Source organism: Leucoraja erinacea, chromosome 3 (assembly GCF_028641065.1).
Source record: "Leucoraja erinacea ecotype New England chromosome 3, Leri_hhj_1, whole genome shotgun sequence".
NCBI classification, from domain to species: Eukaryota; Metazoa; Chordata; class Chondrichthyes; order Rajiformes; family Rajidae; genus Leucoraja; species Leucoraja erinaceus.
Genome location: NC_073379.1, coordinates 82,897,312 through 82,912,146, shown reverse-complemented (window position 1 = coordinate 82,912,146; position 14,835 = coordinate 82,897,312). Strand labels below are relative to the sequence as shown.

The 14,835-nt window shown below is 43.2% G+C and overlaps 1 protein-coding gene across 5 annotated transcripts in view; it reads left to right on the top strand.

Annotated features, from left to right (window-relative positions):
- Positions 1 to 14,835, top strand: part of LOC129695791 (GRAM domain-containing protein 2B) — a 62,830-nt gene that overhangs the window by 3,857 nt on the left and 44,138 nt on the right. For 2 of the 5 annotated variants that reach the window (XM_055633101.1, XM_055633099.1), the window contains exon 1: positions 3,518 to 3,647. The exons of 1 other annotated variant lie outside the window; for it this stretch is intronic. Coding sequence is in view for 2 of the 4 variants with exons in the window: in XM_055633096.1 (XP_055489071.1) it covers positions 3,434 to 3,531 (98 nt within the window). In the remaining 2 variants the exon portion in view is untranslated. Of the gene's footprint in view, positions 1 to 3,268; positions 3,648 to 14,835 lie in introns of those variants that run through there. 2 more of the 5 variants (XM_055633096.1, XM_055633098.1) reach the window with 2 other exon arrangements.

Genomic DNA, 14,835 nt, shown 5'->3' with positions numbered 1-14,835 from the left:
AGCGCAGGGGTAGAGTTGCTGCCTTACAGCGGCAGAGACCCAGGTTCGATCTTGTCTACGGGTTCTGTTGTTAATATTGACTAAATTAGAGTTAGTATAAAATGGAGGATTTTTGCATCTGCAGGGCCTGCTTGGCCTCTGTCTGTGAAAAGCTGAAGCTGTGGGTTGGTGCCAGCTAGTCTAGACCTTAGATTGATATGCAGGATGGGGAAAGATCCAGATGTCCTCTCTATTGTTAAAATGTATGAGGACTTTGTAGAAGAGCTCAAAGGTGTTGCAGATACATGATCAGGATTGGCCCGCAGCAAAGGGATTGTTAATAATGTTGCAAGGTGTTTGTTTTACTGTTTGATGATTGGCTGAAGTGTGAAGCCTTGTTTTGAATTGTTTATACACCCCGGGAGAATGTTGCATTACTTGATTAATTGACTTCCTTCCAGAAGCTTCTGTAGAAACATTGTAATGGGGTGCTTTGTAATTGGATTAGGGAACTGTCAATAACACTTTAATGTAATTGATATCTGTGATTGGTTTGTAGGGGCTTCCACCCCCATGTAGTTCTGCCCTGCAGGGTCCGGTGACTCCCACGAGGATCGTTGTCAATCTTCTGGAGGAGCGCTTGGGACTGCGTAACCTTTTGGAGGTATCTGTTTGCCCGAGGCTGAAGGGCTTGGACAAGCAGAGACAAGGATCAATCCTGTGGTGGTTAGGTATTGTATAGCGAGTTTGTTATTGTTTCAGAAAATAAAGTTTAGTGGTCCTGTGCTTGACTCGGTGTTTTACTGAACTAGACTAAGGGGGGGGGGAGCGGAGCTCTAGGAGCATAATTACACTGTCTCTACAGAGTTTGTACGTTCTCCCCATGACTGATTGGGTTTTCCCCGGGTGCTCTGCTTTCCTCCCACATTACAAAAGGTGTACAGTTTTGTAGATTCATTGGCTTTGGTTGTAAATTGGTCCTAGTGTGTAGGATAGTGATAAGGTACAGGGAATGCTGGTCGACTCGGTGAGCCGAAGAGCCTATTTCAGCGCTGTATCTCTAAACCACAACCGTCTCCATGTTGCAATGGGTGTCGTCTACAAAATGCTCAGCAGCTACACACCTACCCACCAGTCCCACAACTTCTGCCACCTAAAACCTGAGTGAGTGCTTAATATCATGAACTGCAGAGCTCTGGACCAAGAGCTGTGAAGTGGGAATAATATAACATTTCCACTTCTGTTCCTATGAATAATTCAGGAGCAGACTAATTCTGCTCCTATGATTTATGAACTGATAAGAGGAAAGATCGATCAGCCATGATTGAGTGGTAAAGGAGTCTCGATGGGCCAAATTGCCTAATTCTGTTCCTATGACTTATGAACTAAGCTAATGTTTTCCCTGTGCGATTATGATGGGCTGACCTGTTTGTGGAATGTGCGTTTCTATGAGATGAATAGCAGACAGACTAGAATATCACTACTTAAAGTTCCCTGAAATCTTTGGTTCCTAATTAGCAGAGTATGCTTCCCCACACACGCATCAATAGTTCACATTGACTTGAACTGTAGAGAGTGAAAGATAATTCTACTTTTTTTACTTCTAAGTAATTGATGCTGTCTCTTTCTCATCATCATCATCATTGTTGAAAATATCAATGGGTACAGTGCCTTACAATGCTATGACCGACAGTGATTGCAACTTCTACTGAAGTGTGGATGGCCGTTGGCTCACTTGGAGCTCATTCGCCCTTTGACAGCTCTTGTTTTTGGTCCTGCTGGGGGTCAACAGCCCCCTCCTCACCTGGCAAACCAGGTAGGTGTGCAGCTGCTGAGCATTTTGTAGACGACACCCATTGCAACATGGAGACAGTGAATGGCAAACCAGGTGAGGGTGATGGTTTAGTCGCCGACTATCCGACCATGGAGCAGGTAGCACGGGGGATTACATTACCCATTGAGGGAGGAACTCCCCCTGACCTGACCTTTTTCTGGTAATTAAAAGTCCTCTGTTGTGTGGTTGGCATGCTGTGCTATGATCCCACCTTTGGCATTAAAGCAAAAATGATAAGGAGGTGTTACAGTGTTAACTTCCAGATGAAACATTAAACATATGCCCCTCCATGGGCTCAAATAAACAATGCCAAAGAGACAGAGATTTATCCCCAGTGTAGGAAAGAACTGCAGATGCTGGTTTAAATTGAAGGTGGACACACAATGCTGGAGTATCTCAGCAGGACAGGCAGCATCTCTGAGAAACTTAGGAAGAATGATCTCGACCCAAAACGTCACCCATTACTTCTCTCCAGAGATGCTGCCTATTCCGCTGACCCGGGTTACTCCAGCATCTTTGTGTTATCCCATGTGTCCTGTCCTGGGTTTGGCCCTTTCAGATCAACTTTTTTGGCTGCATCAGGCGGAGTGTAGAGCCAAGGCAAAATGTACTACCTTTGATGGGAGCCCCGGTGTTGCGAAGGATTGCCTGGTACAAAAGGGGTGCCAGCAATTTTCCCTTCTTTTAACCAACACCTTTGAACACAGTGGTCAGCACGGAATTTAACAGGGAAAGTACTTTATTGGATGTTCTAAGGCTTTTCCAAAAGGTCATCGCCAATGTCATCAAAATGATTAAATAAATATCATCATTTAAATATCTATGGTCACTCCTGAGGTATTAGCATAAGTCAACGAGGGAAATGCAATGCCCTCTGATTACACAACGTAACATTTTGAATAAAAGTAAAACGCATTTTGAATAAAAGCAAAAAGGACTAGATTAAAAATACGAGTCCAAAAAATAGTGTTTTTTTGTCATATGGCCCGAAACGGAACAATGAAATTCTTACTTGCAGCAGCACAACAGATATGTAAACATAGTACTCTGTAAACACCTTAATAAACATCAGTTCAGTATATATATAAAAAAGCAAACAATAATAGTGCAAAGACAAAAACCATGAATCACCACCTCCCCTCCCTCCCCCAACGCTGCGTAGTTCATAGCATATTCAGTGCCTCAGACACCATCTGTGGAGGGAATAGATCCGCAATTTCGGGTCAGGACCCTGCTTCAGACCGATTGTTGTGGGGTGAGGATCTTTTACAATCCACGATTACAATCAGTCAGAAGAAGGGGCCCGACTGAAATGTTGTCTGTCCTTTTCCTCCACAGATGCTGCCCGACCGGCTGAATTCATCCAGCACATTGTGTCTTGCTGAAGGTCCGTGTGCCTCCATTAAAAGTTTACATGGGAGCTTTTCTGTTGAGTTGAGTTGGGGTGTACTTTGAAGATAGACACAATATGCTGGAGTAACAAAATATTTCCACTGTGCCTCGGTACACGTGACAATAAACTGAACTGGACTCCGTGGGACAGGCGGCATCTCTGGAGAGGAATAGGTGACGCTTCGGGTCGAGACCTTTCTTCAGACTCTAGTAGTTTTATTTCCGAGCATGCTACTTCCCGCGTCCTCCCGCAACCCGGGCTGCGACCAGCGGGAATCAGATTACAAGCGCGATGTGATGCAACAGTGCCCGATCTGCAGCCGGAAGTAAGTCGAACATTTTAAAGTTGCATCGGACTCCTTCGAAAAGTCCTCGGATCGGAGCGACTTCAATGAACGTGGGGAGGTGGGTGGGAGTGCTTTGCTGTTCACGCTAGTTCACGGTGAGAATGTGCAGCGCAATAGTTTTGTCTTTGCTTAGGTCCGGGTTGCCGTCCTGTGTGGAGCCGGGCCTTGAGTCAGTGTGTGTTCAACTCGCAGCGCTCCCTCGCCGCCCAGCAGAGGAGAAGGATGGATGCTACTGTGCAGCACACTGACTATGGCCGATCGCCACCCGCTAAACTAAAGCAAGCGGTGGAGCTCGCGTCTAAAGTTACAGGACGCGCTTTTATATTGAAACAAGTTAACGCGCTAAAGTTGTACAGCCACGTTCACTTGTAGCTGAGCTGGAAAACTCTGGGATTTTACTGTTCGCATCAAAGAGATAGTTCGCGACAGCTTACACTTTGGCTGAAGTTTAGACATTCTTTCTTCCCCCTCCCTCCAACAAAAACAAGATGTAAAACAAAGATGTAAAAGGCACGTAGTTAAAATAATAATTTGATTCCTTTGTTCAAGTGGGGCGTGATCGGGACAAACCATTGCTGTACAAGATCGTGCAGGAACAATTGATGTCATTTGCCGCGCCTTCGCGTTATAATGTTTTGTTATTTCCAGTTTGTCAACTGAACCCGGCCAAGAGGTGTGTGTGTGTGTGGGTTTAGTTGAAGGGCTGCGGCGAGAAGATAATCGGCAGAACAAGAGGGTTTTTTTTTTTAACCTCAAGAGTGCTGGAGGAACTCAGCGGGTGAAGCAACATCTGTGAAGTTTCGGGTGGAGACGCTTCATCGGTCTGAAGATGGATCCCGACTCGAAACGTCTCCTGTGCATTCCCTCCACAGGTCCTGTCTGACCCCCTGAGTTCCTCCAGCACTTTGTGTTTTGCTCAAGATTTCAGCACCTGCACTTTCTCGTGTCCCCAGAGATGTTGCCTGTCCCGCTGAGTAATTCCAGCTTTTTTGTGTCTCAGTGTTCTGTTTTTTCAGTTTTGTTGATTTGAGAGATTGTGAAGATGAAACTGGGTTGCAACCACAGTAAAATTCAGCAGTTTGAGGCAAAGATCCTAGAGGATCTATAATCTTTGGTTTGAGGTGTGTTTTGAGTTATTTTTAGATTGAGGTAATTTTCTGTCCAATCCAGTCCGTTGTAACCAGTGTAATAATCCAAATTATATTTATCCACCACAACGGTGTGGCGGAGGAACAATTATGGGCCCATATTCTTCCGCAGCAAACTGATGGTGAACTTTTAAGTCCATTTTGAATTTCTACAGGTTCATTGAAAGGCAATGAGGCCATTGCGCCTTTCATGCCCATGTCAGTTAAAAAGAGCAACCCAGCCCAAAGCCACTTGCCAGCGCTTGATTTTAGCATTTGTTCAGTTTGTGAGTTCCATGTTCCTACCACCTTCTGTGCAGAAAATCCTGATATGTCCCTTGTAAAACACAGAAAGCTGGAACAACTCAGCGGGCCAGTCAGTATCTATATATATATATATATATATATATTTGCTATATTTAAGAGGGAGTTAGATGTGGCCCTTGTGGCTAAGGGGATCAGGGGGTATGGAGAGAAGGCAGGTACGGGATACTGAGTTGGATGATCAGCCATGATCATATTGAATGGCGGTGCAGGCTCGAAGGGCCGAATGGCCCTCCTGCACCTAATTTCTATGTTTCTATGTATCTCTGGAGAAAAGGAATAGGTCACATTTCGGATCAAGCCACTTCTTCAGACTAATCTTTGTAATCCTTCCTGCCATTACTTTAAATATTTGTGGTGAAAGTTTCCTGATGCTTTTCTCCTTCTAAGTGGTAGATAAAGCCTCCTCAGCAAGTCACTGGTTTAATTTGAAGGTGGTGCATTCAGTTTGTGTTGGACAGAATGAATGTTCAGGGTGGTGGATCAGCTGCTAATTAAATGACTTGTTTTTGTCAGTAATGTTGACAACCTCATTGTTGATGCTGAACTCATTCAGGCAGGAAGGGAGTATTCCACAACACTTATGCTTTTGCAGATAGTAAAAAGGTTTTGGAAGGAAAGGTGGAGAATCCTCTGACACAGAAGGCCAAAAGATGGTCTGCTTCTGTTGTCACAGTAATTTGTCTGATCCACTAGAGTTTCTGGTCAGTGGTCCGGCCTCAGCCAATAATGAAAGGAGACCCTTGTGATGGTAATGCATCATGAAAAATTTGTTGACTTTAATTTGCTGGTGATGATCACTGCTTGGATTTGTGTGGTGCACACTTTAATGATCTGTATGTTGTCTGATCTTGCTATATGTAGACATTATCTGCTTTGTTATCTGAGCATAGTTAAACAGAAGTGACCCCAATGGAATTAACAGCAGACAACTCCAATTTTTACATTTTTGATAATAGATCGTTGGACCAGATGAATATATTTGGGTGTAGGAGTTGTCCTGAGGGACCTCTGCTGCAATATCCTGGACTCAGGTGGCTGACTTCCGACAGCTATCTTCCTTTCTCAGTAGAAAGGAACTGAACTAAAGTTTCGGGTCGGGATTCTTCTACAGACCGAATATAGACACAAAATGCTGGAGTAACTCAGCGGGACAGACAGTATCTCTGGAAAGAAGGAATGGGTGAAGTTTTGGGTTAAGACCCTTCTTCAGAATCTTCCTTTCTATTGAGTGTGACCAGTAAATGGAGAGTCTTTCCTTTCCCCTCTTTTAACATAGAATACCAGCTGCCACCATTCATATTTAGATTAGTTTATTACCATATACGCCAGGGTGCAATTAAATTCTGAGTTCCCATGAAGTTCAGAGGAAACAATAAATGCAAAGCCAAAATGGCAGAATGTTCTGCAATCTGTCAAGTCAAGTCACTTTTATTTATATAGCGCGTTTAAAAAACAACTCTCGTTGGCCAAAGTGCTTTACATTGGTGAAGGTACTAACGTTATACAACATTGGTTCATAGATTAAGTACATACATAAATACATAAATATAGCACTCCCTCAGAGGACGTCAAGTAAGGCTTGAGAATAAAGATGAGTTTTAAGTCTCGACTTAAAGAGTCAATGGAGGGGGCAGTTCTGATGGGAAGAGGGATGCTGTTCCACAGTCTAGGAGCTGCACCCGCAAAAGCCCGGTCACTCCTGAGCTTATGCCTAGACAGTGAGATGTTCAGTAACCCCAAGTCGGCCAATCTGAGGGACCTGGAGGTGGTGTGGTGGGTAAGCAGACTTTTGATGTAGGTGGAGGCAAGCCCGTTAAGGGCTTTGTAAACATAAAGAAGGATCTTGAAATTTATTCGGAACCGCACAGGGACCCAGTGGAGAGAGGCCAGAATTGGGTGATGTGGTCCTTTTTTCAGGTGCCCGTCGGGAGTCTCACTGCGGCATTTTGGACCAGTTGCAGGCAGGACACGGAAAGATTGGCTGATGCCAGTGTAAAGGGTTGCATTACTTCTGTAGTAATCTGTATTCTGCAATCTAGTAGTAGCATTAAAATACTGAAGTGCAATAACAGAATAACCAAACGAGGTTTTAGCTTAGTTTATTATTGTCGAGTGGCAGCAACCTAGGGGAAGGGAGCGTGAAAGAAATCACATGGCCTTGGGGAAGAAGCTGTACATGATACATGGTACAAATAGACTAGTTGCCATACCTGGCTGAGATGCAACTCGTCAAAATACTTATCATAACACATCTGTAGAGGTTCAAGAACATCCTAGAGGACATGCCAAATATCCTCGGATGCCTTAAAATATAGCTTAGTTTATTATTGTCACATACTGAGATACAGTGAAAAGCTTTTGTTTGCATGCTATCCAGTCAAAGAAAAGACTATACATGGATATAAATAAGGCGTGCACCAATAAAAGACATTGTTACAACATTCAGCGCAGGATATAACCGAGTCCAATAAAGTTTGATTAAAGATAGTTCAAAGGTTCCAAAAAGCTAGATGGAAGATCAGGACCTCACTAGCTGATGAGAGGACTGTTCAGTTGCCTGATAACAGCTGGGAAGAAACTGTCCCTGAACCTGGAGGTATCTGTTTTCAAACTTCTGTAAATGTTACCTGATGGGAGAGGGGAGAAGAGGGAGTGACCGGGATGAGACTATTTTTTTGATTATGCTGATGGCCTTGCCGAAGGAATGTAAACTTTAGATGGAGTTAAGGAAGGGAGGTTGGTTTGTGTGATGGTCCACAACACTCAGAAATTTATTGTGGTCTAGGATGGAATTGTTCTCAAACCAGGCTGAGATGCATCCTGATAAAATGCTTTCTATGACACATCTATAGAAGTTGGTGAGGGTTGTTGGGACATACCAAAGCTCCTAAACCTTCTCAGGCATTGGTGTGCTTCTTGTCCGTAGCTTCGATGTGGCTGGCACACGGCAAATTACTGGTGATATTTACTCCCAGAAACTTGAAGCTTACAACCATCTCTATTTCAACACGAAAGATGTATACTGGAGTGTGTGTACTGCTTCCCTTCCTGAGGTCAATCTCAATCTATTTTGTCTTCTGACATTGAGGGAGAGGTTGTTGCCTTGGCACCAAGTTACAAGATTCTCAATCTCCTTCCTGTACTCCATCTCATCATTATTCGCTATCTGGTCTACTATAGAGGTGACGTATGTGAATTCGTCAATTGAGTTGGATTGGTATTTGGCTGCATAGTCGTGAGTGTATAAGGAGCACAGTAAAGGGCTGAAAATGAATCCTTGTTGTGAATTAATGTATGATTTGTCACCTATCTTTGCTGATTGTAGTCTGTTGCTCAGGAAGTCGAACATCCAGTTACAGAGGGTAGTGCTGACTCCAAGTATCACGACTTTGGAGATGAGCTTGGTTGGGATAATGGGAGTGAAAGCAGAGCTATTGTCGATGAATATTAGACTGACATAGGATTCCTTCTAATCCAGGTGTTCCAGAGATGAGTGTAGGACCAGGGAGATGGCATCAGCCGTGGACCTGTTGTGGTGTAAATTAAATATGATGATGTGCTTGCTTGATCATGGCATCAATGTGAAGGGACCAGGTTAGGTTACTGTTGATATGGATGTCAAGAAACTTGAAACTGTAAACTATCTCTCTAAAAGTGCACTCTGATGAGGTGGAGTGTTCACTCCCACTGCCCTTCATCCCTACTGCCTTGGGTCAACAACCAGCTTTCTCTTGCTGATGTTAAGACCACCATGACCCACTTGGGAGCAGAACAAGGGTCACCTGTTGGGTATTTTCTGTCTGTGTAGGCAACAAATGAAGAGGGTTCGGATGTCTGCTGAAATTCCTTCCTGTTAAATGTGACCATAATTTCTAGTTAGTCCTTGGCTCATCTGGAAAACATAGGCTCATGTACGAAAGAATGTATAGACCTTGTCAAGAAAAATCAGCCATTAGATTTGTGTCTGTTAAAATGCTTACTGTTAGAAGGAAAAATAGTATTTTCAAGTAATAAAGTAAAGTGACAGACACCCTTTGTCTGTAAACCTCGAGCTGCTCTTGCAAGCTTTAAAATTGAATTTTGGAATTTGCATTGATCATGAAAATAATTTTGTTTTTGCAGCCACTGATCTGTTTACATCGCTTTAGCTGCTGACCTTAAGATCTTTCTGATATTTAGTTTTGATATGAGTGTTTTGTAAGTCTTTCATTCAGTGAGAGCCATGGTCGTGCACATGTCGTTCATTCGGCTGCGGAAGGCTTGTCTGTCAACTGTCATGTTCACAAGAGTTTATCTTTTTTGTTATACCTCTGAGGAAAATCTGCCCTTTCCCCGCCCCCCATGCTCCAGAACACTGTGATCAGCTTATGGCAAACAGTATGATCGTTCACAGTAAAATTTGTCAAGCCTGCTCTTGCCCATGTGCTGTTCCCTCAACCTTTTGTATCTTAGTAGCTTATTTATTGGAACATAGACTAGCACAGCACAAGAACAGGCCCTTAGGCCAGCAATGTCCACACCGAGCATCATGCCAAGTTAAATTAATCGTTGCTTGCACATGATCCATAACCCTCCAACCCCTGTATATACGTGGGCCTATCTAAAAGTCTCTGAATACCACAATCATATCTGCCTCCACCACCATTCCAGTTCGAGGCACCCACCACTCTGTGTGGGGGAAAAAAAAGTTTAAAAAAAACCCCCATCTTCTTTAAAGTTTGCCTCACTCACCATAAAACTATGCCCTCTAGTCTTCAACATTTCCACCATGGGAACAAGATTGTGTCTGTCTACCATAACTATGTCTCTCATAATGTCATATATTTCTATCAGGTCTCCCCACAGTTTTTGACAATTGAGAGAAAATGGTCCATACCTGTCCAACCGCTCCTTATAAGCAAACACCCTATAATCCAGGCATAATTCTGGTGAACTTCTACACCCTCGCTTAATCCTCTACATCCTGTAAGGGAGCAACCAGAACTGCATCCAGTTATCCAAATGAGACCCACCAACGTCCTGTAAAGTTGCAACATGACCTCCTACCTCTTATACTCAATGCACTCTCCACATACCTGTGAAAAATAAACTTTCCCTGCACATTTTCTATAAACGTTTCCCCTCTCACCTTGAAGCTATACCCTCCAGTAGTTGATTTGTCCATCCTGGGATAAAGGTTCTGTCTGTCCATCTTATCTTTGCCTCTCATAATTTTATACACTTCTATCAGTCTCCCGAAGAACTGTCGACGATCCTGAGGAAATAATACAAACTACATGATCATTAAAAATGTTATGGAGAAGCACAAAAGCTATTGGATGTTGACTTTTGTTTGGAGGACTGGAATAAAAGTGTGGGATTGGGAGAGATAGGAGCATATAAATACATTGTGAGTATGTGTGTGTGTGTATATATACACTGAACATTTTTCCCTCTCATTTATCATATTGCTCAGTGTATTATGTTTACATATTCTGTTGTGCAGCAACAAGTAAGAATTTCATTGTTCTATCTGGGACATATGACAATATAACACTCTTGACTCTTGACAAAGTTGTACAATAGCAATACAAAGGTGTCCCGAGTTGATGCTTGCTGTGGTTTCAACAGTTTAGAACAACACACTGCATGAAGGAAACCCTTATAGAGAGTGTAGTGTACATTTACTAGTTTAGTGTTGGGTCCCAAGGATTAAAATACATGAGGATTTTATACAAGCCCTGGCTTCTTTTTGTTGTTTGTCTTTTGCACAAAAGTGTAGTGTACATTTACTAGTTTAGTATTGGGTCCCAAGGATTAAAATACATGAGGATTTTATACAAACCCTGGCTTCTTGTAATGTAAAAAATAGGCAGCGATTTGAATGAAGTTTTCATGGGATATAGTTTTCATGGGATATATAGATACGAATATATCCGTAGTTCTGTTCTAATGCTTATTTACATACACATTGGATATAAGGCTGGTGATGAATTGTGGAACACCACTTGTATTGGGCTGAATTGGGTTTAATGCGATTTTGATCAGGAATTAGATAATCTACCTAAGTTACTATAGACATTTATAAGCAGAAAAATAGCTGTCTTGGATTTAAACAGTAGTGGCGTGGAAAAAACTTGTTTGCAGAAATCAGACACCACTGTCGTTTAAGAACACAGCTGCTCTTTAACCGCAGATGGCCAATAAAATTGATAATTGATACGTGCAATGATACTTTATTAAACAATGTATCACATAGACTTCAGTATTTTTAACTTTATTGCTATTAATAAGACCTTTACATTTGAAAGTTTGATGAGAAATATAACTTTGTTATTATGAGTCTGAAACTCTAGCCCCTAATCCCCATTGACATAATTGTCTTCAGAATGATATCCTATAACACAATGTTTCTTGGGTTCACAACTGTGTTATAGCAGAACTACCTGTCCTACGTTTTTATAAAACACATTTAAAATTTCAGTGTAAGGGACTTTATACAAATAATGCTGGCCTTATAAAATAGCATACTACAAAAAAAAATGATGAAGGGACGTTATTTGCAGAAGCTCTCAGTTAAAAATATATATTATTTCTTGCTAAATTTACATTGTTAAACTGAACAGAGCAACAAAAACAAATCTAGGAATCGTAAAGCCAATGAAAAAAAGATATTATGAGTAAATAATTAGCTTGGATATTAAACATTTTGTTTTGTCTTCATCGTGAAAAATGTCCATGGTGCAGAAATAGAAGATAGAAGAAAATCAATGGCTGTGAGGAACTTTAAAAGTAAGTAAAGCCATAAAAGATTGAACATCAGTGAAACAAACGCATCCAATGGTCCCGATACCCTGTGTTGCAACATTCCCAATGGGTTAGCTGCTACCAGGCACGTGCCATCAGGGTAGGCAAGGTAGGCACTGCCTACCCTGACTAAAATTATAACATGGTAATTACTAAATATAAATAGTAAAGGCATGGGAGAATTATGCCTATCTAAGAGATCGATCACTTAGGTAGGCATAATTCTCCGTGCCTTTCAACCGCAGCACTTGTAACCCTTGAAGGTCTGTGCAGCCCACGTGCCGTCAGCGCTGCTTCAAGCCGTCAATTTCAAGCGGGGCTGAAGGCAGCTGAAATTCTGCCTTTGCAGCACTGCGCAGGTGCAGCAGCCTACTGCGCATGCACAGCGCTAGTTTCTTAGCGGGGTTTTCAAATATGGATTGCCATTATTTTAAGTGTATCTTAGGAAACAAAAAGAGAAGAATGGAGTTCGTGTGTCAATAATGTGGGAAGTACATTTCTTGGTGCTTTATGTTTTTAAATACCGTATTTCCCGGTGTGGGGGAGAACTCCTTTTACAGCGTTTGGGGAGTCTGGCCCTGGATAAAGTTGCGGGGAGGGCACGAAAGTTGTGAAGGAGGGGGTCGGGATCTTGCCACTTGCGACGCTCCTTGCACGGAGCCACTGCATTGAGGACGGGAGAAGCAGCTCGGGTGGCTGCGAGCAACCGTCGGGCCGGACAGCAGAACCGGCCGCCACCTCAGCGCCTTCTGCCGGTCCCCGCTCACATCTGGCAACTCTCCGTCTAAAAACCTCTCTCCTGCCGCTCGCCAGCCTCACTCACGTCAACCGCTTCCTGCAAATCCTTGAATTTAAGGATTTGCGGGAATCGGCTGACATGAGCGAAGTCGGCCAGCGGCAGGTGAGAGGTGTTCAGACGGAGAACACTGCCAGAGGTGAGCGGGCTGACAGAAGGCGCTGAAATGGCGGCCAGTTCTGCTGTTGGGTCCTGGCGGCCCCTCGCAGCTACCCAAGCTGCTTCTATCCCTGGCTACAATGCGGTGGCTCCAGGCCTGGAGCGCCGCAGCAGCGGTGAGTGAGTGAGTTACTGGCATTATCCCCGACCCCCTCCTTCTCAACGCTCCTGCCCTTCCCGCAACTTTACCCCTGGCACAGACTCTCCACACGCTGTGAAAGGAACTCTTCCCCCAATTGGTCCCTTGAACCAGTGTTGTCATCCAATAAGATGACACCCGATTCAACTTTTCCCTGTACTCCTGTTTTTCCCACCATCCCTCCACCTGCCATCACCCTTCACCCCCCCCCACCCATTCAGTAATTCAGAATAAAGGAGACTAGGAAGCCTTGGGCAAATTTGAATTGTTACTGTTTTTATTTTTATTTTTTATTTTTACGGAGAGAACAATCTGCGCATGCGCGGTTTAATTTTTTTTTTTTAAAGCCGACTGACTGCCTACCCTGAGTAATTACTCACGGCACATGCCTGGCTGCTACTATAGCGAATGTATTAGTGATGAACTTTAAACATTCCTGAGATTCTGGGAATGTGCCAACAGATTGGGAGGTAACAACATGATACATTCTCTCTCCTCCCTTTTAAGCAAAATAGCAAAAAATAGATTGGTCACTCCAACGTCTATTGTGGCAACTCAGACACAAGAGACTGCAGATGCTGTAATCTTGAGCAAAAAAAAACAGACTGCCGGGGGACTCAGCATCATCTGTGAAAGTAAAAAGATACACATTGTTTCATGTCAGAATCCTATTTGGTAACGTACTGGATAATTAGTGAGTCAATGTGGTTTTTGCAGGAGAAAGATATTGTTTGACAAGTTCTTTTTGAAGCTGTCACGAGGGAAGAGAAACCTGTGAAAGAAGGGATTTTAAAAGGATACTAGACCAAGTACAGACTGTTCCCCCAACGTGCAGTTGTGGGGGGGGGGGAGGCGGCATGCAGCGTCACACACACTAACTATCCCCCCCCCCCACACACCACTTCCTGGTTTTATAGTCCCTCCCCCCTGCCGCCAGCGGGGGCAGCAGAGAGAATGGGGAATTTTGTAAAATCATTAATATCTCTGTCATTTTTCATCGACTGGAAAAATCCTCAGCACACATGCGTCGGAGGGGGGCTCTGAGCGAGGTGGCCAAAAAATGACGGCCGTAGGTGGCGGCGTTCTCCCGGAAATCGCAGCACAGATCGCCAAAATCGGTCAAGAACAGACTTTTAGTAATATAGATATTCGATGAGGTGCTGTGCAAAGGTTGTTTTACATAGTAGGGGCTCGTGGTATTAAAGAAAACAGCACGGAGAGATAATTAATTAAAGGATGGAATAAATGGGGTCATTTTCAACTTGGCAGTCTGCTGGTTGTGAGGTGCTGCAGGGAACAGTACTAGTCCCTGAGCTAGTCATTCTATATTAATGAGTTGGAAACGCTACACCCTTTTCTCATCCAAATTCATTGTTGAAATAAAACTTGGTGGCAAAATGAACTATGAGGAGAAAGCTGAAGATGGACACAAAATGCTGGATAACTCAACAGGACAGGCAGCATCTCAGGAGAGAAGGAATGGGTGACTTTTCGGGTCGAGACCCTTCTTCAGGTCTGTAATGACCTAAAGCTAAAGGTCTGTAATTAATTTTGAACTGGTTGAATGAGTGGACTGTGAGATGGCAGAAATTTGAGGTTGTGCAGTTTGGTATGTAAGAATTAAAACCACAGACACTGAGAAAATAGTAAATATTTGTGTTATAATGGTGGCTAGCGTGCTGGTTCAAATTTTTGTGGCAAAATCTTAGCTCTTTTTATTTGCAAATGCTTCTTTAAAATATTCCGCTAAAATTGGATCTTATCCAAAAAGAGAAAATGCCGGTAGCACTCGCCATGGCAGGCGATATCTGTGGAAAGTGAAACCATTAAAATTTCAGGTCCAGGACCCTACGTCAGACTTGGGCCAGAGAGTAATCAAGTTAGTATTCAGTAGCAGAGAAGAAGAGGGAAGAATAGATCAAACAATGGGAATATCTCTGACAGGATGA